Raw genomic sequence first — 26,962 nt, 5'->3', positions numbered from 1 at the left:
CGGGTTGTAAGAGTTAATAGACACAACACTCTCCTCTTTCCAGCTAAGAGCCTGTTCACAGAGGTGGGGAGCCTCTGAGAACACTGAGAATAAGCAGAAGGGAATTTCCACTACTAACTCTGTTGGATGCTATTATATATTTTGTTTTGCTACCGTGAGTGGGCACTGTCTCTCAGTCCTACTCTGCCATTTGCTACACAGCGTTGCAGAACCAGCCTGTACAATACATCTGGGATGACTGAATGAGAGCTGTTCTTAGAAGCTAATGTGTAAACTCCAATTAGAAGCCTCAAGGCAGTATGAAGCAGGAAGAAATATAAATAACGGAACATTTATCCCTGATGAATAGATATTAAAAGAACAATCTTAGGATCCAAAGTGGGATCATATGCCAGGTCAAAGAACGAATGTGCAGGCCTGAGATCAAACAAGCCTGCATATTACACATCTTATAAATCATAATTATCCACTAGGAAGCACATGTCTTACCTCTTTGAGAGGTGATGGGGCAGTTTTTTGGTAACACCATAATATTGTTCAACCCATTCATGAATCAGGGTTAACAACTCTATCTTACCCTGCCTGATTTTCATCGCAGCTCAGATCTCCATGGCTGCTCCTTCACACCAAGGACTTTTACATTTTCAGTGCCGGTACCAAACATGTTTGATGGCACTTGAGCCTCATGTCTTAGGGAATTAAGATATAGAGGAAACTTTATGATGATATTCCTCATATTAGAGCAATTTATCCTTTCCACACTGTTCCGAGCATCTTATTTCATAAATGCTACATAGTATAAGATTCAAACTGAAGAAAATTAAATACAAATCACCTACTACCTTTCTCAAAAATATATATCAGGATAAATAATGTGCTTGATCAGAAATATTAGCATATGTTAGCATTCAGGGCTAGAAAATTTCAAGCATACTTGTAAAAAATTAATAGGACAGAAGTCAACATTAAGTATAAAATTAATAAATGCTGATAACAGCGGACAGCAGAAAATCTGATTCATGAATTTCAAGCTGTGATTTCTGTGTGCCCTTTCCTTTCTCAGTCCAATATATACTGATTGTTTCACTTATTAACCAATATTGATTTCTTGGCACTGGCTATAAATATCTTCATGGACAAAACAAACCTACTTAAAACCATATATAATATGGTTATGATTATAATAAGATAAATATTTATAATAAGTTATGATTATTTTCTGAGAATTTCTGTAACCTTAATTATTCTTATTCTAAGTTCAGATCTTAACTTCAAAAAGAACAAAATGAAAGACATTTGGGGAATCTCTCTGTCTGTAGCCTGTCTTTTCATTCTCTTGACTGTTTTTTGCACAGCAGAAACTATTAACTTTAATGAACTTCAGTTTATCAATTCTTTCTTTTATGGATTATATCTTCAGTGTCATATTTAAAAAGTCATCACCAAACCCCAAATCATCTCAGTTTTTTCTGTGTTATCTTTTAGGAGTTTTATGGTTTTATCATTCATATTTACATTTCTGACCTATTTTGAGCTAATGTTTGTTAAAGCTGTGACTTCTGTGTCTAGATTCTTTTTTTCTCTTTTTTTGCATGTGGATGTCCAATTGTTCCAGCACCATTTGATGAAAAGACTATTTTTGTTCCAATGTATTGCCTTGTTTCTTTGTTAAAGATTGGTTGACAATATTTATGTGGGTCTATTTCTGGGCTTTCTACACCACCAAGAGTGAACCCTAATGTAAGTTTTGGGCCAAGTGATGATGATGTGTCAACATAGGTTCCTAGGTTGCAAAATATGTACTCTCTGGTGGGAGATGTTGATAATAGAGGAGGCTGTGCATGTGTGGTCTCAGGGGATACAGGGAATATCTCTGTACCTTACACTCAACTGTTCTATGAACCTACCTAAAATTGCTCTGAAAAAGCCTATTTAAGAAAATAAAAATAGCCTGACCAGGCAGTGGCGCAGTGGATAGACCGTCGGACTGGGATGTGGAGGATCCAAGTTCAAGATCCCGAGGTCGCTAGCTTGAGCGCAGGCTCATCTGGTTTGAGCAAAAAGCTCACCAGCTTGAGCCCAAGGTTGCTGGCTCGAACAAGGGGTTACTCGGTCTGCTATAGCCCCCCGGTCAAGGCACATGTGAGAAATCAATCAATAAACAACTAAGGAGCCGCAATGAAGAATTGATGTTTCTCATTTCTCTCCCTTCCTGTCTGTCTGTCCCTATTTGTCCCTCTCTCTGTCTCTGACACAAAATAATAAATAAATAAAAATTTAAAAAAATAAAAAATAAAAATAAAACATGGTTGACTAGGAACGGGAAAAAAAGAGACATTTTGGTAACTAATATAAATTTGCACATTTATAATTGAAAGACTTCAATTTTTTGGTTTTGCACATGTATGCGCTAGAGAGAGAGAGAGAGCTGAGAAGCATCAGCTCATAGTCACAGCACTTTAGTTGTTCATTGATTGATTTCTCATATGTGCCTTGACTGGGGGGCTCCAGCTAAGTTAGTGATCCCGTGCTCAAGCCAGTGACCTTGGGCTCAAGCCAGCAACCATGGAGTCATGTCTATGATCCCGCTGCACAGGCCGGTGAGCCTGTGCTCAAGCTGGCGACCTCAGGGTTTTGAACCTGGACCCTCAGCATCCCAGGTCGACGCTCTATCCACTGTACCGCTACCAATCAGGCAAAATTTCAGACTGACAAAACATACAAATAATTGAAAATGATCACAACTTGGGCACTATGAACAAGGCAGCTGTTTAGTTCACTAGGACACACATCGCCCTGTGTGTCACATGGTGGGCCTCTGACTGACAGGCTAGTGTCTGTACTATGCATGCCAGCCAATCCAGTAATAGGCTGTTTTCTTTTTTTGTTTGTTTAGCTATAATTTGTATATCATGAAACCCACCTATTTTAAGCATCGAATTAAATGAATGTTAGTAAACTGTGGAGTTGTGTAATTATCACAATGCCGTTTTAGAACATTCCATCACCCTAACGGTAGACTTGTGTTATTTGTAGTCAATCCTGTTTCCAACCCTTGCCACAGTCAATCATTCTAGTTCCTGTCTCTATAGAGTTGCTTTTTCTGAACATTTCATATAAAGTACGTTATGATACAAATCATATAATGTATGGCCTATGGGGTCGGGCTTCTTCACTCAGCACAGTGTTTGTGAAGTTTATCCATGTGACAGCTGTATTCCACTGCATAAATGTGACAAATATTGTTTATACATTCGCTAGTTAATGGACATTTAAATTGTGTGTTTTTTTTTCTCTTTAAACAAAGGCTGCTGTGAATGTTTCAAGCATCAAGTCTTAGTGTAACCAGGTGGTCCTTGACTTCGGTAGATGCCTAGGAGTGGAATTGCTGGGTCATATGGTACACTTATGTCTAATTTTTAAGAACATGCAACTGTGGTTTCATTATTTTACATTCCCATCAACCATGTATGAGAATACTGTTTCTTTACATCCTTGATTAACTTTGCTTTACGGTGTAGTTTGGAAATCAGGAAATACAAGTCTCCCACCTTATTTTCTGTCTTTTAGGTTATAGCTGTTCCAATGGGTATACAGTGGTATCTCACTGGTTTTAATTTGTATTTACCTAATGAATGTTAAGCATATTTTCACGTACTTATTGGTCATTTGTGCATTTTGGTGAAATGTCTGTTTAAATCTGTTGCCCATTTTAAAATCATGTTGCTTGTCTATGAGTTTTAAGAGTTTGTTTTATATCTGGTTAGAAGGACTTTATCAGACAGATAATTTGCAAATATTTTTTTCCCCAGTCTGTGGCTCGTCTTTTCACTTTCTTAATGGTGTCTTTTTTGGGGGCGGGGAGAAGGAGGGAGAGGGAGAAGGAAGGAGGGAGAGGGAGAAGGAAGGAGGGAGAGGGAGAAGGAAGGAGGGAGAGGGAGAAGGAAGAAGGGAGGGAAAAAAGGGGGGGTAGGTAGGTAGGTAGGCAGGGAGGGAGAGAGGGAGAAGTTATCAACTTGTACTTGCTTTCATTTTAGTTGTGCATTGCTTCTCATATATGTCTTGACCAGGGATTAGACCTCAGGCCCAAGCTGAGCCAGTGTCCCCTTGCTCAAGACAGCAACCTTTGGCTTTTTACAACAGCAACCTTTGGGTTCAAGCTAAGGACTTTTAGTATCTTGGGGACAATTCCACCACACAAGCCAGCAACCCTGTGCTCAAGCCAACAAGCCCACACTAAAGCCAGTAACCTCAGGGTTTCAAACTGGCAACCTATGTTCCAGGTTGACGCTTTATCCACTGTGCCACCACCAATCAGGCTCTTAATTAAGTCTTTAAATGTGCAAAAGCTTAAAAATTTGTTGAGAGTCTAATTTATCAACATTTTTCTATGTTTTTTTATCTTTGATGTCATTTCGAAGAACCTTTTGCCTAACCTAATATTATAAATATTTACTCCTATGTTTTTTTCTAAAAGTTTTATAGTTTTCACTCTAACATTATGATCTATGAACGAATTTGAGTTGATTTATGTATATGATATTAGGAAAAGTTTAGTTTGTTTGCATATGTATGTCCATTTCCCTAGCATCATTTGTGGAGAAGATTATCCTTTCCCCATTGACTTAATTACTTTGTTGAAAAATCAAATGACCATAAATACAGGGTTTATTTTATATATCTATTTCTATATCTACATCATATCTATATCTTTATGTCAGTACCACACTATCTTGGTTACAACAGTAAGTGTTGAAATTGAGAAGTCTGAGTTTTCCAACTTTGTTATTCTACTCCAAACTCGTTTTGGATATTGTGGGACCTTTATTTATATTTTAGGATCATATTGTCAATTTTAGCAAAAACAAACAAAACCCCCCAAAAAACCCAACACCCAAAACCTGCTGAGATTTTTGACAGGGGTTACATTCAATCTCTAGACCAATTTGAGGAGAATTTCCATTTTAACAATATTGAATCTTCTAATCAGTGAATATCAGCTCTCTGACAGGCTTTTTAAAACATGTATGATCTTACAGAATACTTTCAAACAATTCTATTATGTCAATGATTTTCAGATAAACAACCTTCATGATTGAAGGAAACTTTTGGATAAAGAAACACAAAAAAACTATTTGTATCAAATTAAAAAAAAACTAGAAAATAATCACAAAGTTAAAGAAAAGCTTCAAGTAAAGTATAAATAACTTTTCTACCTTGAATCATTTGAGGGTGAGTTACTAACCTGATACTCTAACAATCCCAAATACTTAAGGGAGTATTTTCAACAAACAAGTATATTTTCCTTCATTAGCCAACTAAGGCATTAAAATCAGGAAACAAATTGATATATTTCTTCCATCTAAGCCTTAGACCCTATTCAAGTTCTACCAGTGTCCCAATGAAATCTGACAGTGAGGGATCCAGTTCAGAGTCTCACTCTGCATTTAAGCTGTCAGTCCTGTCCAGATGGGTCCTTCAGTGCTTTCCCAACCCTGTGACAATGGTATTCATGAAGATGACAGGATGCTGTGCTGTTGTGTATCTCTCGGTGTATTTGATGTCCCCATGATTAGCTTCAGAGGTAACACCTTTGATGTAGTTTTCCTCACTGAAACCCTCCCAGTGACATACAAGTGCCCCTTGTCCCCCTGTTGATAAGGTTAACTTTGATCTCTTGGTTCATTCTGGCTTCTCCATTGTGAAGATTCTCTCCTCTTCTTTGTAGTTAACAACTAGTGGATGGCCACCATGTAAATCTTTGTTCCTCATTGGGCTTTCAATTTGTTCATTTATTTATATCTGAATGGTTAGGCAATTTCCCATTTTATTTAAAGTGTTATCATCTATTAGAATCTTATTTGGATGTTCAGAGTGCCCCAATTTGACAGTGGGAGCCCCTTTAAGCTGGCTTTTTAGTCCTTTTGCATGTCCCCCTCATTCTGTGAGTACTATGCTTTCTTGCATAGACATTCAGGATCATTTTGTACATTTTCTGTCTCAGCCCTGAAATCAGCCATGTCTGAAAAGAGCTCTAGCTCACTTGAAAGGTAATTACAACATTTATGGATGCAGGGTGTTCTCTCTGCTCCCAGGTCCAGATTCTAAGGCAAGTCCATTGGGATCTGTTACTACAGAGGATTTCAGATGAAGCAGGTCAAAGCTATTATGCATTTATATATTTTTCATGTTGCAAGAGCAATCAACAGAACACTGTAGTTTCGTGACTTGTGAATGAATTTGCAGGGAAGATGTTCATTAAGGAAAGACTGACCCACTCTGCACAATTCCTTTAAAGACACCACCCCTACCTCCCGCAGCCCTATTAGTGATGCACATCAAGAACTTACTTTCCTTTCAAAAGTACTTTCTCTGTTGCTTGAATGGGGTCTAGGCTTGGTGGCCCTAAAAAATTAGGAAGCACTCCACTCACAGGCTTCTGCTTAACCTTTGCCAAGTGACAAATGGACAGCGGTCCAAAAAGGTCAGTAGTTCAGAATAAGTTTCCTGCTTAGTTGGCCAAACATATCTAATTTTACTTTGGCCCTACTGTTGGGATGGTATATTCTGAACTATTTCCCAAGAAAAAGTTAATCACAATGCTATTGCATTTTAGATGGAGGCAAAAAATCATTAAAATATTTTCTATTGTTTGTTCTATATGCTCTCTCAGAAAGTTTAATTGTTCTAGTTAGAATGTTATTGTTTTTTAAAAATACAGAATTAAATTTTAATCCAATCTAATACTATTAAATATTATAAGGGCATTAAGATAACTGTTTAAGAAGAATGTTTAAAAACATGAGAAAAATGTCTACTATAGACTATTAAGAAAAAAAGGGAAATTATAACCAATTTTATACTGCAGCATCTCAGTTTTACAAATAAATTGATGTACATTTACAGAACTGCATATGTAACTTAAAGGTTTATGGGTGAAATGACATGTTTGGTGTTTCCTTTAAAATGTTTATTGCAGCATTCTTTATATACTTACATGTGTTAATAATAAAAGATAGCATGCCGCATTAGAAAATAAACTCTGAAATTTAAAAAATAAGAAAGACAATAAACTCTGAAAGGCCATATGTCAAATGCTAAAAGTGAGTATTTCTTGGTATCACTAAGTGGTATGACTATTAGATGGCTTAGTTTCTTCTTTATATTATTTTGCATTTTTTAATGTTTCTATGATGAACATATTGGATAATAAAAAAAAATGACAATAAAACCTCCATGTTCACCCTCTCTATAAATACCTGGTATGAGTTGGGCTTGGGGGTGCTGATGGCTGAGGAGCATTGGACCCTGGAGGGGAGGCCAGCTCCAGGCCCTCCTCAAGCTGCAATTCCTCCACCTGCATCAGAGAGAAGCCTGAAGGAGGGGAGTACCTACAAGACCTACTCATTTAATGCAAATTCCAGGCCAGGCATAACTGCTCAGATCGAAGAGCAGAAGAACCAAACCTGAGGCCTGGGAGTGCTCTGCTTGGGAAAATATGGGTCTCCAACAGACAACTCTCATAATATCCCCAGAGGCCAACATCTCTGTGTGCTGCAGCAAACTTCAGGGAGACGAATTTTTTCAGATACCTCAGAATGTGGAACCCACTCCACCCTGAAAGCCTGGCTGAGCAGGCGCAGAACAGGGACCAATCACAAGAGAAGGTGTATGACTCATTTATCATTTTAAAGATATTAAAGGGGAACTCACCTGCAGAGGCACCACAGGACAAACCCAAGTCCACAGTAAGGGTCCAAGCAGATGGCCACTTCTCTAGAGGGGTAGAGCTCACACTGCAGCTTAATGGATCGGCAGAAGGCACTGGTGGCTGCGTGACACATCTGCAAGACAGCAGCGCCCAGCAGGGATTCAGGGCCCAGGCAAGTGTGACCAGCTGGGGCTTTGTCAGGAGAGAGCGGGCTGCTATATGAGAAAACCACATACACACAACTTTTTGGTCCCCAGGACCTAATAACACTAGCCATTGAAGTACCCAAGTCTTGTGTTTGAACAGCAGATTAATCCACAAGGGGTTCTTCTGTGACTCTCCCGAAGGCCTGTGAAGTAGGCAAGGGATGTCACCACTCACAAACCCTGGGCATGATTTTGGGCAAGGACTACACCTTATTCACAGTCCATCTTCAGGTTCAACATAGCACTACTGGGTGACGGGCCAGCAGAGGACATGGGGTGAGCAAACCCCAACTCAGGGAGTCTCCGGGAAGGTAGGTACAGACTTTGCTGAAGGTCACACATCTGAACTGGAATCAAAGCTGCAGTGAGACAAGGCAGCTATCTCATGTGATGGCAGCCAAAATCCACTGTCAGCCCACCACAGGGGCATGGACAAGCTTCTCCAATCCCAAACCAGTCCCACTATGATCAGTACAGAATGTGAATTATTTTAAAATAGTGTGAAACAGATCTCATAAAATCAATTGTCTCACAGAAGCTTTCTAGCCAATCAAACCTAAGAGAAACATGAAAGACACACAGGGAAGGTTACTAGGCTCCCAGTTTTAAATAGGTCTCAAGTTCATGTACAGTGAGTGCTGTGTTCCCCAGAGTGGGACTGGAAAAGGTACCAGCGAGGGCATCATAAAAGTAAGGGAAACCCAGTGAAATGCCTGAGAAAAGTTGTGAGAGAAGCCAGGCATTGGGGCCCCTTCCATCGGAACCCATAGGATCACAGGGAGAAGCCTTGTCCAGAGGTTTCACCACAGGTATTTTACTGAATTCGTACAAAGTAACAGAATTACTCTAGAATCTAACACATAAGTAGTTCTTGTCAGCTTGCTTTTAAAGACATGATATTTGTTTTTAGGAAGAAATGAGGCTGAATTTATGAAACATTCCTCAACCTCCTGCCTTCTAGATCAGAAGTTAATAAAATCCTAACCAGCAAAATTACTCACATTCTCATATTTGCAACTAACACAAACCTTTACTGAACACCTACCTACTCTGTGCAAGGTACTGTCTATACCTTGAGAACCAAGTTTTTCAGCTCAGTGCAGCAAGTACAAATACATTAATTGAGCACTTGTTATGTATCAGGCATAGTATTAGGTGCTTGGAATATAAGAAAGAATAAATCATGCTTGTACCCTCAGGAGCTTGGACTCTAGTGGGAAATTTAGAGACTTAATCTAAGGGCAGGATCTGTGACGACACAGAACCTAAAGAGAGCAGAGAAAAGATCCTCCATCACCCGTGGAGCTTTTGGAGGGTGTTGGGTATTAAGGGTGAGTGAGCACTGACAGATTTCAACATAGTGACAGGAACACACACAAGTTAAGAAAAAGCAGCTAGAAAAATTGAATGTCTAATCTCTAAACTAATTCCAATCTTGGACCTACCAACATCACAAACCAAGAGCCCAAGTTGGAATGATTTTTTAGAACCTTGTATTAAGAAAAACTCCTGATTCTTATGAAGACAAACTTGTACATATATTAATAGTTAGTTTTCCCTGTGCCCAGAACAACAAACTCTAATTTTCTACTCTAAAAAATACATTAAGGCCCTGGCCGGTTGGCTCAGTGGTAGAGTGTCGGCCTGGCGTGCAGAAGTCCCGGGTTCGATTCCCAGCCAGGGCACACAGGAGAAGCGCCCATCTGCTTCTCCACCCCTCCACCCCTCCCCCTCTCCTTCCTCTCTGTCTCTTTCTTCCCCTCCCGCAGCCGAGGCTCCATTGGAGCAAGGATGGCCTGGGCGCTGGGGATGGCTCCTTGGCCTCTGCCCCAGGCGCTAGAGTGGCTCTGGTCGCAACAGAGCGACGTCCCGGAGGGGCATAGCATCGCCCCTGGTGGGCGTGCCGGGTGGATCCCGGTCGGGCGCATGCGGGAGTCTGTCTGACTGTCTCTCCCCATTTCCAGCTTCAGAAAAATACAAAAAAAAAAAAAAATACATTAAAAGTAGATATATGAATGTGGAGAAACTAGGGATGAGATCACCTGCATTTATTGTCAGGAAGTATCTGTGAATGATTTTTGGGAGGGTTGGCTGATATTATAGTAAATATACACTGGGCATAGATCAGCCGAAAGTGATTGGAAAAGTGTTGCGGAGGCACACTCAGTGGAAGGGAGAGGCACCATGAGTCCTAAACTATCCTGTGTGGAAAGCTATAGGTCAGCGGTTCTCAACCTGTGGATCGCGATGGCTTTAGGCGACCCCTGTGTTTTGGTCGTTCGACCCCCGCTGCGGTCGCGACCCACAGGTTGAGAACCGCTGCTATAGGTGATTAAAATAAATTGTAGATACTTTATGGGAGTCCTTTATCTGACTTCCTTGATGACGCTGAACAAGTGTATATATCTAGGATCTATTAGGAACCTTCAGAGTTTAAATTATATTTTTAAACAGGCAGTATTATAAAACTTAAATTAAACATATAAAAATATACTAATAGGTTTTATACTACGTCAGACACTCTATAGTGCCCATTATGGGGAAAACAGTTTATTTGATAAACTTGACTCCCTCAATTTTTGGTATCTAATTGAATACTCAATGACATTTTTGTCCAAAAGCTGAAATTGAATAAAAATTTCTTCCTGAGAAAAATAATGACTTGTGTAACCAAAGATAAAAGTGTTTCCTTCTGGAGACTATAAGCCAGATAATTTCAATGTTATTTATGCTCTCAGTATTTAAAGCATATAGGTTTTTTATTATTTGACATCAATATATTTCATTTCAGGTACTCATCAAACACATTTGGAAGTCAAAAATTTATAAAAACTTTTATAAAGTTAAGAAAAAGTTTAGTTAGTCATTTCCCTAGGGATTTTTAAGGATTTCTAGAGTCTATAGGAAGTAATAATGTTGTAGACCACTTTATCTGTCTCAAGCAGAAATATCTTCATTGAATAAAGATTTAATATTGTAGCTCTCACTTCTGCAGATCATGAAAGTGTATAATCAAAAGTGTGTTTCTGCCCTGGCCGGTTGGCTCAGCGGTAGAGCGTCGGCCTAGCGTGCGGAGGACCCGGGTTCAATTCCCGGCCAGGGCACACAGGAGAAGCGCCCATTTGCTTCTCCACCCCTCCGCCGTGCTTTCCTCTCTGTCTCTCTCTTCCCCTCCCGCAGCCAAGGCTCCATTGGAGCAAAGATGGCCCGGGCGCTGGGGATGGCTCTGTGGCCTCTGCCTCAGGCGCTAGAATGGCTCTGGTCGCAACATGGCGCTGCCCAGGATGGGCAGAGCATCACCTCCTGGTGGGCAGAGCTTCGCCCCTGGTGGGCGTGCCGGGTGGATCCCGGTCGGGCGCATGCGGGAGTCTGTCTGACTATCTCTCCCTGTTTCCAGCTTCAGAAAAATGGAAAGAAAAAAAAAAAAGTGTGTTTCTCTTTTGGCTATAAGAGTAGAAGGCTAAGTTCAGTACTACAGTAAGTAATTTAAATGTTGTAAAAGCTATTCTTTATTTTAAAAAACATTTGGGCCTTGGCCACTTGGCTCAGTGGATAGATCATCAGGCTGGCATATGGATGTGGTGGGTTCGATTCCTGGTCAGAGCACACAAAAGAAGCGACCACCTGCTTCTCCTCCCTTCCCTCTCCCTCTTTTCTCTCTGTTCTCCTCTCACAGCCAGTGGCTTGATTGTTTTGAGTGTTGGCCCCAGGCACTGAGGATAGTTTGGTTGTTCCAAGTCAATCTTGGGCACTAAAAATAGCTTAATTTAAGCATCAGCCCCAGATGGAGGTTGCTGGGTGGACCCCAGCTGGGGTGAATATGGGAGTCTGTCTCACTACCTTCCCTCTTCTCACTTAAATTAAAAAAAAATTATTTGAAGAATTGTTTTATTTTATATTGTACTTTTTTTGGTGTACTACCTCAAATTCTACTAAAAAACAGAGGAAAAGATTCTGGGAAGATGTGGAGCAGGAGCAGCAGGAACCTGTATTTCTACCTGGACAGCAATTGTAAGACAGAATATGATGTTAACTAGTTTTGAACTCTAGGATCTGTCAAAGGCTTGCAACTTCTGGAGGAGAACTGGATGATAGGTTGCAATTAATTTTGGAGAATTAAGACACTCTATAGTTTAAAAAAAAGGTGAAGGAGTTTTTTACATTTAGACCTGATGAAAGAAATTCTCAATAGACTTTTACAGGTTGAAATAGGACACTAGATATAACTTGAAGTCATTTGGAAAAATAAAGATCTTAGTAAAGGTAATTTAAGGGCAACTATAAATACTGGCATAATCGCAACAACAGTTTGCAACTCTATTTTTTTTCTACATAATTTAAGAGACTAATACATTAAAACAAAACAACTATTACTTGAAAAACCATTATTATTGTAAATTTCAGTTTAAATTCCATAATTTTTCCCTACATAATTTAAAAGACCAATTTAAAAAATTTTTGGCCCTGGCCGGTTGGCTCAGCGGTAGAGCGTCGGCCTGGCGTGCGGGGGACCGGGGTTCGATTCCCGGCCAGGGCACACAGGAGAAGCGCCCATTTGCTTCTCCACCCCCACCCCCTCCTTCCTTTCTGTCTCTCTCTTCCCCTCCCGCAGCCAAGGCTCCATTGGAGCAAGATGGCCTGGGCGCTGGGGATGGCTCCTTGGCCTCTGCCGCAGGCGCTAGAGTGGCTCTGGTTGTGGCAGAGCGACGCCCCGGAAGGGCAGAGCATTGCCCCTGGTGGGCGTGCCGGATGGATCCTGGTCAGGCGCATGCGGGAGTCTGACTGTCTCTCCCCGTTTCTTTTAATTCTAAAAAATAAATAAAAAGTAAAAAAAAAAAAATTATCACTATATGTTTTGGGCCACCTCATGTATAAAGATATAATTTTGTGGCATCAACAACTGAAAAAGATGGGAGATAAAGCTATATAGAACAGTATTGTGTGTTACTGAAGTTAAGCGCTAAAAATTCAAAATGGAATGTTATAACTTTAGAATGTTAAATGGAATTGCCATGGTAACCTCAAAGAAAATAGCTATAGAATATACACAAAAGAAAATGAGAAAAGAATTCGATGTTTCACTAGAAAAAAATTAATTAAGCACAAAACAAAGTAATAGAGGAAATGAGGAACAGAAAAGCTATTAAGACACAATAAAAATAGCGAGATGAGAAAAGTCTTTTCCTTATTAGTAATCACACTTTAAATAGAAATGGATTAATTCTCTAATCAAAAACAAAAATTGGCAGAATGGATAAAAACCATGATCCAACCATACACTGCCTACAAGAGACTTTTTTATTATTTATTTATTTATTTAAAAAAATTTTTATTTATTCATTTTTAGAGAGGAGAGAGAGAGGGAGAGAGAGGAGAGAGAGACAGAGAGAGAAGGGGGAAGGAGCTGGAAGCATCAACTCCCATATGTGCCTTGACCAGGCAAGCCCAGGGTTTTGAACCGGCAACCTCAGCATTTCCAGGTCGATGCTTTATCCACTGCGCCACCACAGGTCAGGCAAGAGACTTTTTTAGATTAAAAGACATAAATAGTTTGAAAGTAAAATATGGATAAAGAGATTTCATGCAAATAGTAACCAAAAGAGAGCAAAAGCTATATTGATGTCAGAAAAACAGACTTAAAATAAAAAAATGTTACAAGAGACATAGGGCATTATATATTAAGAGGCTCAATGCAGCAAGAAAATTTAACAATTATAAGCATCTACATACTTGGTAAAAAACCATCAAAATAAAGCAAAAATGGACAGAACTGAAGGGAGAAATAGATCTACTATAATAGGAGACTTCAATCCACCACTTGAAATAACGAATAGACATAAGGTAAGTAAAGAAATAGAGGACTTAACACACTACCATAGTACACCACCAAAATCACACAATACATCAAAGAGAAACACAGAACACTGTATTCAACCAAAATAGAATACATCTTCTCCAGAGTCCTTGCTTTATTTTATAGGACAAACCATATTTTAGGCCACAGATTAAGTCTCAATCAATAGCTCTTAAAAATAGATAACAAAGTATCTTCTCTAACCGCAACAGGGTAAAGTTAGAAATTGGTAAGAGGTGGAAAACTGGAAAACCCACAAATTTATGTAATTCAAACAAAGCACTCTTAAACAACCAATGGATCAAATAAGACACCGTTACCTATTTATGAGAGCCAAGATTTGGAAGTAGCCCAATTGCCAATCAGTAGATGAAAAAAACTGCGGTACACTTACATAATGAAATACTACTCAGCAGTAAAAAAAGAAATTTTACTCTTGCAACAGAATGGATGGACCTGCTTAAGCCAATCAGAGAAAGACAAGTACCATGTGATTTCACTCATATGTGAAATCTAATGAACAAAATTAACAAACAGAATAGAAACAGTCTCACTGATACAGAGAACAGTCTCATTGATACAGACTCCTCCTGTCTGAGGAGATGTGGGGTGGGGAGGCTGGGTGAAGAAGGTGAAGGGAGTAAGCCAAGGAAATAAACCCCTCATGGACAGATAACAGCAGTACGGTGATTATCAGAGGGAAAGGGCAGTAGGGAGCGAGGAGGGTAAAGAGGGGATAAATGGTGATGGAAAGAGACTTGACTTGGGTGATAAACACACAAAACAATATACAGAAAATGTATTATTAGAATTGTACTCCTGAAACCTATGTAACTTAATGACATCCCAATAAATCCTATTAAAAATCACAAGGAAAATTAGAAAATAATTATGCACAAATAAAAATGAAAACACAACATACTAAAACTTACAGGACAAAGAAAAATTAGTGTAAGGCAGAAACATATAGCTATAAATGACTGTATTAAAAAATAAGAAAGATCTCACATCAACAACCTAACCTGACAACTTAAGGAATGAGAAAAAGAAGAACAGACAGACCCCAACACTAGAAGAAGGAAAAAAATAATGAAGATTAGAGCAAGTTAAATAAAGAATAAAAATATAGTGGAAATAACCAGTGAAATTAGAAGTTGGTTCTTTGAAAAGCTCAGTAAAATTGATAAATGTCTAGCTAGGTGGACTTAGAAAAAAAGAGAGAATACTCAAATTGGTTAAACCAGAGATGAAAATTGGGACACATACTATTGATTATGCATAAATAAAAGGAATTATGAGAAAGTACTATAAACAACTGTAAACCAACAAATTACACAACCTACAAGAAGGAACACAAAACTTACTAAGACTAAATCATGAATAATACAATCTGAATAAATCTATAACTTGCAAAACAATCAAATCATCAGAAAAAGAAAAATTTCCTAACAAAGAAAAGCCCTGGACCTGATGGTTTCACTAGTAATTCTATTACACATTAAAGAAAAATTAATACCAACCCTTTCCAAACTTTTCCAAAAATAACTGAAGAAAAGGGGACATTTCCTAACTCATTCAATGAGGTCAGCATTACTCTGATACCAAAACCAAAGTAACTACAAGAAAACAAAACTGTAGCTCAATATGTTTTATGAACACTGGGATAAAATCATCAACACAATAACTAAGCATAGTACCAAATGGAATTCAGTGGCACAATAAAAGGCTTATACATTACGACCAAGGAAGATTTATTCCAATGCAAGGATGGCTCAACATGTGACAATCAATAAATGTAATACATCACATTATAAAATAAAGGGAAAAAAACACAATCATCTCACTTGATACAGAAAAAGCATCTGAAAAAATTTAACATTCTTTCATAATAAAAACACTCAATATAGACTAGGAATAGAAGGAAAGTATCTTAACATAATAAAAGCAATATATAAAAAATCCACAGCAAACATCATACCCAACTGTGAAAGACTGAAAGCTTTCCTTCTAAGTTAAGAAACAGACAAGAATGCCCACCTTTACTCTTTCCCTTCAACATAGCACTGGATGTTTTAGCCAAAGCAATTAGAATAAATGAATGAATAAAGAACATCCAAATTGGAAAGGGAGAAATAAATTATCTTTGTTCATAAATGATATTATCTCCTATGTAAAAACACCCTAATGATTTCACAAAATAATTGAGAAATCATTAACAAATTCAGCAAAGTAGCAGGGGAAAAGTCAACATGCAAAAGTCAGTTGCATTTCTATACACTAAATGAAAAATCTAATAAGGTAATTAAAATAGTTCCCATTATGATCACATAAAAAAGAGTAAAATACTTAAGAATTAACTGAGGTGGTGAAAGATTTGCTTAATGAACACTATAAAACATTCCTAAAATAATTAAAGAAGACATAAATAAATAGAAACATATCCCATATTCACAGATGTCAGTACTACCTAAAACAATACAAATTCAATGCAATTTTTATCAAAATCTCAATGATGATCTTCGCAGAAATAAAAAGATTCATTGTAAAATTCATATGGAATCTCAATAAAACCTGAATTGCTAAAACAATATTGAAAAAGAACAAAGCTGGAGGTCCCACACTTCCTGACATCAAAAGTTACTACAAAGCTACAACAATCAAAACAGTGTGGTACTGACATAAAGACAGACAGATAAAACAATGCAATAAAAGATCCCCAAAATAGATCTTTCCATATATGGTCAAACTATTTCTACAAGGGTGTCAATGCCACTCAAAGGGGAAAGGATAGTCTTTACAAGTGGTTCTGGGACAACTGGATATCCACCTGTAAAAGACTAAAGCTGGATTCTTACCTAATACCATATACAAAATTAACACAAAATGGATCAAAGACCTACCATATTTCCCCATGTAAAAGATGCTCCCATGTATTGGATGCACCTTAATTTTGGGGCCTAAGTTTTGAAAAAAAAAGAAAAAAAGGATTACATAAAGTTATTGAACTCAAATTTTATTCATCATAAAATTCATACAACTCCTCATCCATATGAAAAAGCAGGAAATGAAAGTTAAAAAAAACTACAACCACTGTATAAGCCGCACCCAGGTTTTAGACCCCAATTTTTTTAATAAAGTGAATCTTATACATGGGGAAATACGGTAAATGTAAATCCTAAAACAATAAAATTCTTAAAAGAAAACACAGGAAAAAAATCTTTATGACATTGGATTTGGCAATATTTTCTTTGATATGACACCAAAGGCATAAGTAGAAACAATAATAAAAATAGACAAAACTGCACTTTACAGAAATTTAATAATTTTGTTCATAAAAAAAGTGTTAAAGGCAACCCAAAGAATGAGAGAAAATATGAGCAAAGAACTTGAACAGACATCTCTTCAAAGAAGATACACAAATGGTCAATAATCACATGAAAAGGTGCTTACTGTCACTAATCATTTGGGAAATGCAAATCAGAACTATAATGAGATATAACCTCACCCATTAAGATGCCTGCTTTTAAAATAAAACAAGTGTTGGCGAGGATGCTGAGAATTTGGAACCTCTGCGCACTGCTGGTGAGAAGGTAAAATGGTATAGAAACTATGGAAAACAGTACAGTCATTCCTCAAAAAAGTTATAAGTATAATAAGTATATGATCTAGCAATTCCACTTCTGTATACATACCAAAAAAACTGAAAGTAGTGTCTCAAATAGATACATACCCACATCCACAGCAGCATTATTGACAACAGCTAAGATGTGCAGGTACACAAGTGTCTACTGATGTATAAGCAGACAGGCAAATGTGGCATAGGCATGCAACGGAATACTACTCAGCCTTAAAAAGGAATTCTGACACGTGCTACAACATGGATGAGGGTAGCATGTTGAGTGAGATAAGCCAGACACAAGAGGACATATGTTGTATGATTCCACTTATATGAGGTTAAACCATAGAGAGAGAAGCTGGTGGTTTCCAGGGTTTGGGAGGGGGTGGTGGGAAGTTAATGTGTAATGGGGACAGAATAAAAGAGCTACGGGGATGGATAGGCATGAGGGCCGCATAACATTTTGAATGTATTCAATTCCACTGAACTGTGCATTTAAACTGGCTAGGATAGTAAATTTATGTTATGTGTATTTTATTATAATAAGAAAAATTGGAGTTGACAGAGTAAGAGAACTAAATGAGGTAAACTGTGCAAACTCAGCAGTCAGATCCTAAAGGTGAATCAGAGGGAAAGGTCTGCCTGAGGCTACAGAGAATGTAACAGTTCCTTGGTGAGGAGTTCCCTGAGCCTGGAGGGCCCTGATTCTGAGGACACACAGAGTAGTCCCACTGCAGCTGCAATGAACAGCACCCTGGCAAGTCAACGGAAACCATGTTCAAAAGCTATAGTGCAAAGTTTTATAACAGAAATAAAATTGGGATTTGAGAACAAGCAGGAAAGAAAAATATGTGCAGGTTTTAGTAAGGGCTAGTCAAGCTGTGTTTACATAAAAGAAAAAAAAGTTGAAACATTTGGAAAGAAATCAGTCAGCTTAGTAAACTACTGGAGTGGCCATACATTTTATGGCTTGAATGAAACGCGTATGTACACCTTGCTCCATGTTTCACTGCAGGACCCCACCAGAGTCCTATTAAACAAACCTAACAGGCCATCACTGTGTGGGCTCATTACACGTTGGGCAGACTGCATTTCTCACCTTCACTCCAGCTAGCATTCCAGTCGTGGACACACTGAAATCCAGGTAAGCCAGTGTGTCTGGGTTGGAGGGTTTGTAGATCTGGGCTGGCCGCTTCTTTGGCAAATCATCTGGAGAGCAAAGTGAAGCTATTAGCATATCCGACCTAGTGGAAAAGCAGAGAAGTAAATGTACCCAGCTAGTTCGAGGACCGACCTGTGTCCAGTATGGGGGGCCATGCCCTGACATCGACGGCTGCTGCTGCCTCCCTGGACCGTAACAATTTACAGATCAGTTGTGTTGTCATTAAACAGGCAGAGCGACTCACCTGAGAGTCAGAAAACAGAACGGATGAAGGAAGATAAAGCACAGATGAATATTCACGCACACCTGTCTGCTCATTTTGTGTTTGACCATGTGGCTTTCAGAACAAGTTAGACTATCAGGGACATGGCTCCTTGTCAGCAGCCAGCGTTGGCCAAAGGAGGTACAAAAGAGCCAGGAGTCTGACCACAAAGCACCACAAAAAGCTCGTGGGCACTGAGGTCCCTGGAAATTTCTATAGCTTAGTAGGATCTCTAGTGTTAAGATCAAACTCAGAAAAGAGCTTCTAAACTCATTGCTGACATCACTAGCTGTCCTACTGGAAATGCCACATATGTCCACAAAAAAACCATCCATATTTTCTAACAGAGGTAATGACCATGAAAGTACTCCAACATGAGTAAAAAAAAGTATGTGCTTGTGGGGTCTCCAAACTAACTTGTCCTCATAGTTCCTCCTCCAAAGTGAAAAACCTTCCCTAATCCTCTTAAACTTCCTCAGGCACAAAATAATTAAAACAAGTATATGTTTTCAAAAAGAAACAGGACACTTATAAAGCATGAAGGAAGACCTATAAAAAAATGTTTGACTTTTTCACTGGGTTTGGTTTGCACAGTTGGGTTTGCTAGAGCAACTTCCAGTGTCTGTAGGGACGCTCTTTCTGGGGAGCTGCTTTTTCTAGGCATTCAGACAAGGCTGTCCTCTAGCCCCAGATTCCACACAAAGGTGGGTAATTGCTTCCAGCACTAGATGGTAGCTCCCTGAGGGTAGAGGCTGCATCTTGCCCCATCACTTGGGTTGCAAACTCCTGCCCAATCCCACAACCAGACCCTCCTCAGAAGGGCCCGCTATGGTTTATGAGCCCAACACTAAGGTCCAGGACAGGAGGAAGTGCCCAGCTGCTCCAGGCAGTTTTACCTCCACAATCATCTTCACAGTAGGCAGCGTCGTTGCAATATTCTGTGGGTGTGGGGGGCGAACGGTAATTGGCACACAGCCTGCATACAGGCAACCGTAAAATGCTGCAATAAGGTCTATTCCTACATGAGAAGAAAAGCAGAAATTCTTGCTTGAAACAAGTAAAACCATTTAATGGCTGTCATCCTTATCAGCAGAAATATTAGCTTGGAAAAAGTTGGGAAGTTAAGTGGGCAACAAAGACCTTTAACAGATTCTTTTCTCTCCTGGGGGTTTTGTTAAGCTTCAGCAGTAACTTCTACTTGGCTTATTTTTTCAGGCATGAGATGCCAAAGCTGTGGTATGTTTAATTTCTGTCATTTCTCTAAGAAATCTCAATAATTATCAGCTACATAGTAAAAGACTTAACTACTATTGATTAAATAAGTACCTCAGGTATCTAATAAAAGAAGTTTAGATACAAAAGTCTGCAATATATCATTTCAGTTATGCCCTTAAATGTCATATAGCACGCAGCACATGCCCGCATGTGGTGGTAACTAAACAAGTGAACAATTCTTGGTGACAATACAGCAACTCCAGTCATCAAGATGCAACATGTGCAATACAGTGTCCTGCCTTTTTACCTGGTGGGTAGACAAGAGCCACGTGGTCCCCATCTTGCAGGCGCCCTCTCTCCATCAGCATCACAGCTATCTTCTCCGCCCGTTTATGCAGCTGAACACACGTCAGGGAGTTTGCTATTGTACCCTGAGTGTCACAAGAACAAGTGAGGAAGCCAGATTTTCTTAAGATAAGAGCTTTAGCTTATACACCATACAATTCATTTATTTTAAATTACAATTGTTTGTTAGTATATTCATGGTTGTGCCATCACCACAGTCAGTTTTAAAATGTTTTCAGCACCCTCTCAAGTCCCCATATCAGTCATTTCCTTTCCTCCTCACTAGCGAGAAAGCACAGCATCAAAGTGGCATCTGGATATACTTGTACTGACAAGAAATATATTTTAAAATAATTACTTTACCCAAAATAGGTAAACTTATAAAAATATCAACTTAGTGATTCTGGGTCTTAAGTGTAACTGCCATGGGCAGTAAGATTACTAGCAAACCTATAGGACTGGCACGAGAAAATAAGATTCATCGAAAGTGTATTTTAAAAAGATCACATCAGGCCCTGGCCGGTTGGCTCAGTGGTAGAGCATTGGCCTGGCGTGCAGAAGTCCTGGGTTCGATTCTCGGCCAAGGCACACAGGAGAAGCACCCATCTGCTTCTCCACCCCTCCCTTCCTCTCTGTCTCTCTCTTCCTCTCCCGCAGCTAAGGCTCCACTGGAGCAAAGATGGCCCATGTGCTGGGGATGGCTCCATGGCCTCTGCCTCAGGTACTAGAGTGGCTCTGATCACAATAAAAGCAATGCCCCGGATGGGCAGAGCATCGCCCCCTGGTGGGTGTGCCAGGTGGATCCTGGTCGGGCACATGCGGGAGTCTGACTGCCTCCCTGTTTCCAGCTTCAGAAAAATACAAAAGAAAAGAAAAAAAAAGATCACATCAAAGTCAAGGAGGTAAAAACACAAACAACATAAAAAGCAAAACAAACAAAAAAACAAAAAGCCTGTCAATTTTTTTTAATGTGGATTTTTAAACACGTAAAAACACATGGAAGACACATTTGGATTGACAGATACCTTAAAAAGGGATTGTTAGGGAAGATCAGTAGCAAAATAGTACTAAGAAATATCAAAATATATGGGATTTACAGTTTAAACTGTAAAGAGAAGTATGAATACACTGCAAATTATGAATATTCAACTGAACTGAAAAAGTTTTTCCTGAGGATGAACTTTAACACTATGGTTCATTTGTACAAAATCTCAAGTGTGGAAGACATCACTGTCATTAATCTATTTAAAAACTACTTTATGGAGAGACAAGATGGCGCTGGAGTAGGCGAACGTACCAGCATCTACCTCCCAGAACCAATGTGGATTACAAACTAATTTTATGAACTATCAACTGGAAAAACCAACTTTGGACTAAACTAAAAGGACTCTTCAACCCAGGAACGCTGAAGAAGCCACCCAGAGACTGGTAGGAAAAGCGGAAACGCGGAGAGGGCTGCCCAGCTTCTCGGAGCGAACAGCAGCAGGGAGAGACTCGTGTGGCGGGAAGTGAGTTTAGCAGAGGGGAAAGGGCCCTGAGCCCCAGGAACAAAGCCCCAGCCTGCAGCCCCAGAGCCCAGAAGAAGCATAAGGACAGTATTTAGCTTGAAACAAGTCAGGATACTGTTTGTGAGAGAGTCTGATTTCTCAGACCCAGGATCCTTCTTAAAGGGACCACGCAGAACATCTCTCTCACAAACACTCACCCGGGGCTCCTGGAGACGGAGGGAGAGGGGAGAGAACCACAGTAACAGGAAGAGAGTGCAATCTAGGAGGCATAGGGAGAAAAATTTTTGGGAGATAGCCACTCTAACCCCTGGGACGAGTCACTCCCCAAAGCTGAAGTGAATATTTCCCCTGGAAACAGCAATACCAGCAAAGGGAAGCAGGAGAGCAGCCAAACAAGCTCCCCCGCGGCATTCAGAGCAGAGTCGCATAGAAGGAGGGAGCTTTCGGGTCTACGGTAGTGAGTCTTAGGGTCCGAGCTGCAACGCCCCCACCCACACGGCTGAGGGCGCACCGGAGAGCGGGCGGCAGTGGGAGACAAAAGCGCAGTTCTGCTGGCAGGGGCGGAAGCCGGCTGGCCACCAGTGGGCTCAGGTGTGAGCTCAATCTTGCCCGGCTAGGGAGAAGGGGACGTGCAAAAGCGGCTAAGCTCAGCTGCCGGCAGCCTGTAATCCAGCCTCCGGGAGAAGGGCGGGAAACCCAGAAAGGGTAGAAACCAGCCCCGGAGCAAGGGCAGAGGAGCACATCCCTGCCCCGCCTGTGCAACCCAGGCTTGCGGTATGACTTGGTAGCAGGCTCCTCCCGCAGGGGTGGAGCCAAAAGCCCAGAAGAGGCGGAGTTCCGCTACGAAGCTGAGCTTGGGCACGCAGCCTTTCCTGGTGGTAGAGCCAAGGCTAGCAGCTGTTCCTTGAGTGGGATCATCCTGCAAAGCCAGGGCGAAAGCTCGGAAACAGGCGGAGACCCGCAGCTGAGCAAAGGTGCTCGCCAGTGCCCTCAGGACCGAGCATCACACACGGGGGCGGGGCAAAGGCCAAGGCCACCAACCCTTGTGCACCCGAGCACGTGATCACAGCCACTCTCGTGAAGAGAAAATGCGGAGGCAGAGAAATACAACACAAATATACCAAGAGAAATCCCCAGAAAAGGACCTAAGTGAATCAGATATAACCAAATTACCAGATGCAGAGTTTAAAATAACGATTGTTAGGATGCTCAAAGATATTAGAACCACCATAGATGGCCATTACGAAAACCTAAATAAAGAGATAACAAATATAAAAAAGGACATTGAAATAATAAAAAAGAATCAGACAGAAATGACAAATACAATATCTGAAATAAAGAATACAATGGAAGGAATTAAAAGCAGGATGGATGAAGCAGAGAATCGAATCAGTGAGTTAGAGGACACAATAAATAAAGGCATGGAAGCAGAGCAGAAAAAAGAAAAGAGACTCAAAAAGTCTGAGGAAACTCTAAGAGAGCTCTGTGACAACATGAAGAGAAATAACATCCGCATCATAGGGGTTCCTGAAGAAGAAGAGAAAGAACAAGGGATAGAGACTTTGTTCAAACATATTATAGTGGAAAACTTCCCCCAATTAAGGCAGGAAAATATTTCACATGTTCAGGAAGCACAGAGAACTCCATTAAGGAGAAATCCAAAGAAACCAACACCAAGACACATCATAATTAAATTACCAAAGCTAAATGATAAAGAGAAAATATTAAAAGCTGCTAGAGAAAAAAAAGACAATCACTTACAAAGGAGCCCCCATAAGGATGACTTCTGACTTCTCAACAGAAACACTTGAGGCCAGAAGGGAATGGCAAGAAATATTCAAAGTAATGCAGAACAAGAACCTACAACCAAGACTACTTTAAAAACTACTTTATGATGAAATCCTACTTAAAGTGATTAATGGGGTGAAGATCCTTCCCTTATGTAACAAACTGTCCAGCAGGATCCACATCAGGAGGGTCCTAGAAGCTGAGGAATAATCTTGAACTGGACCAGACATTCTATTAGGGCTAGAGCTCCAGAGAAGCAGCGAGCAAGCATGTTAATAGGAGAAAATGGACAGACATGGAGAAGACTTTCAGGGACTGAGCACACACCCTGGGATGTGTGGAGGAAGAAGTCCAAAGGGAGGTAGGGTGAGAGCTGATCATGGAGGAGACATGACAGGCAGAAGAGACTAGAACCTTTGGTGCTGCTAGGACAATGATGACCTGGTGATTGTGTGTGTGTGTGTGTGTGTGTGTGTGTGTGTGTGTATAGGGAGATATTAGAGTGCCCACCCCATATTACATATTTGTTAAAAACATCTGCAGGAGATGAAGTGGAAGGAGCCAGAGGGAAACCTTTAATAAGATATCAGAATATGTACACTAGCACCTGACGTTTGCCAAAGTTGTTCACAAAGTAACTGACAGCTTCATCTCGCTTTGAGATGCAGCACATTCTCTTTGATGACCCACAAACAGCGCACAGGGTCCCAGAGGCCACTCAGCAGTGCCTTTCCTGCTGAGCCAGCACTGGTCTCCCCTAGGGGGCAGGCTTAGCTTACATTCTTTGAATCAAACCTTCTCATCATACACACTTTTCCTAGAGACTTTTCTTCTAAGGAGGTTAAAAAATAAGAAAGTAAAAAGAGATTACATAAAGTGGAAGAGTAGAAGGTGCTGAGCCAGGTGAACATGAAGATGGACAAGACGAGCCTGGAAATCCTGCCAAAACATGAGAGGTTGGTACCTCCAACACGTGACCTTTTTCATGTGCATCCACTCCCAAACACACCTGTTCACATGTACTGACACAAACCCACACCTCAAACCCACTGTCCTTTGAACTCTTCAGAATGAAGTCCAGGACCAACTTGGTTCCCAAACTGGTTGCAGGGAGACCATGTTGGCCCCCCATTGCTTCCATATCCACTATCCTGGAAGAAAGCCGGCCCTGCACTCCTGACCATTAAATGGGGACTAGCCGCGCTGCTGGTGGGTGGCACAATGGCACAGGAATGGCGCTGGCAGATAGGACTCATCTTTCTGTGCCCATTGAGCTAGGCCTTCCTGTTATGTGGGCCTCTGCTGGTGCACTGTGGCTGTCTGATCTCAAGCAGCAAGTGTTCTTGATCTGTGCCATTCAACCTCTGGAACGGATCTCCTCCCCACTGCAAATAACCATCTTATCTGTCGTAGTGAAAGCCTATGAGATTTGAGAGATATGGGGGATTCCCAACCAGCAGTCAAGAGTGTTTCTGAAAACGCATTTAGACTCAGGTTCATGAAAACTCCAAAATCAGTACATATAAAAGGTTAATATGATATAACTGGAATTCTGTCCCTCATCTTGAGGAACCTCTCAGATTTCATAACACTGCCTGTCATTTCACTGGGTTTACAGTGATGAACAGGTGAGCCTTGTCACATGCTGAAGTCAGCTCATGGAGTGACTGGGGATCAACCAAAATTATTTTCAACAATCCCCAAAAGAGGTATCACGCTGGAAAGAGGCTACTTCATGGTCCATCCAATACAATGTCTTTCTCCTCTCCTCTCTTATCCAGTTTGCAAGGCTGAACATGACATGACTCCACCATGTTGTGAGCCCACACAGGACTAAGATTATAACATCACCACTTGTTCTGTAGGAGTCTCAACCCATCCTTTTACCTCTAGAGAAAAATTATTGACTTGCAGTTACACATTTCATTTCCCAAAATGCCCGTTGTTAATAAAAACATGAAATGTTATAGGTGAGGGGTCTGTGAAGCAGTAGCTGTTTATCCTCAGGTCACTGGTCATCAACATTCATGGGGAAAGCTGGGGTTTCAGATGGAAACCTATTGCTGAAGGTTCTAGAATTAAGTCTTACCAGAGAACTCAGGGCGAACCTTCCTAAAAGAGGTCTTGGACACTGTCATGACAGAATGGGGATACAGGGTAACCCACCAGTCTCTAATCTAAAGCAACACAGTTCAGTGTCAATGACTGTCTATCTGCCACCCTTTTAAAGTTTTATAATAAATTAAATAACTAAAAATATATTGAGAAAAGAAGAAAAAGCCAAATAGGGTTTATGGCTTAAAATTCTAACGAAGCTGCTACAAGTAAAAAGTAAAGTTAAAAGAGCTGGCTTGTGTTTCTGTTAAAAAAATAACAGATGCTTTTCTGTATGTAAACAAGGTCCAAGAATGTAAGTTTTCCAAGATTTGCAATAAACTCCTCACTTCTTACTATGTGTAAATCTTGTACATAACTCTTATCCTGTTGACAGCATGGCCATGTATGAAAAAATGCAGAAGACAGGAAGCCTCACTCAGTCAGGAATCAAATGGTTAATCATCTTAAATGAGCTGTGGTCAAGGAGCCGAATTCACAACAGACGGACTATGCTGACCAGAAGGAGGCAAGCACTAGTTATGTGGTGGGGTCATGTGTTGGAATGACAATGTTTTGGTTACATTAAGTAAAATTATTAAAATGAATTTCACCAATTTCTTTTCACCTTTTTAATTTTATTGATTTGAGAGAGAGAAGACAGGAAAGAGAGAGAGAAAGAAACATCAATCTGTTTCTGCATGTGCCCTGATGGGGGATCAAACCAGCAACCGCTGTACATCAGGACAACACTCTAACCAACAGAGCTATCCGGCCAGGGCTCTTTTTAGCTTTTTTAAGTATTACTTTTAGAAAATACAAAGTTATGTGTGTGGCTGTGTATATTTCTGTTGAACAGCAATGAACTAGAAGGTTTATTTAAATGGAAATCACACTTATAACAATAGATATGATGTTTCTGATCTTTGGTCCAGGCTGAGTATTTGTAATAAGTGCATATGTATTGGGGGCAAGGGTGGACTCAGATGCTTGGACCTGATGCCATCTTGTGACTGGTTGCTGCCTCCACATCAGGAGCCTCAGGAAACAGCAGGCTGCATCTAAAAGAAACTCTGTCCGAGGCCCACACTTTCTGTGTTCATGGCTTTGACCTCCACAGTTCACCCCATTTGATTTTTATTACTATATTTCTCCATGTACAAGATGCACCTTTTTCCGAAAAAGTTGGAATCTAAAAACT

General features: G+C 40.2%; 1 protein-coding gene across 4 annotated transcripts in view; it reads right to left on the bottom strand.

The window, feature by feature from the left end:
• DIP2C (disco interacting protein 2 homolog C) overlaps positions 1-26,962 on the bottom strand; it is a 463,773-nt gene that overhangs the window by 61,320 nt on the left and 375,491 nt on the right. For all 4 annotated transcript variants that reach the window (XM_066233339.1, XM_066233336.1, XM_066233337.1 and 1 more), the window contains 5 exons: positions 20,334-20,457; positions 19,708-19,829; positions 18,682-18,793; positions 18,487-18,596; positions 7,714-7,844 (listed from right to left, as the gene is read on the bottom strand). In XM_066233339.1, coding sequence (XP_066089436.1) covers positions 7,714-7,844; positions 18,487-18,596; positions 18,682-18,793; positions 19,708-19,829; positions 20,334-20,457 — 599 coding nt within the window. The remainder of the gene's footprint in view (positions 1-7,713; positions 7,845-18,486; positions 18,597-18,681; positions 18,794-19,707; positions 19,830-20,333; positions 20,458-26,962) is intronic.

Source organism: Saccopteryx bilineata, chromosome 5 (genome assembly GCF_036850765.1).
Source record: "Saccopteryx bilineata isolate mSacBil1 chromosome 5, mSacBil1_pri_phased_curated, whole genome shotgun sequence".
Classification (NCBI taxonomy): domain Eukaryota; kingdom Metazoa; phylum Chordata; class Mammalia; order Chiroptera; family Emballonuridae; genus Saccopteryx; species Saccopteryx bilineata.
This window is presented reverse-complemented; position numbering and strand designations above follow the sequence as displayed.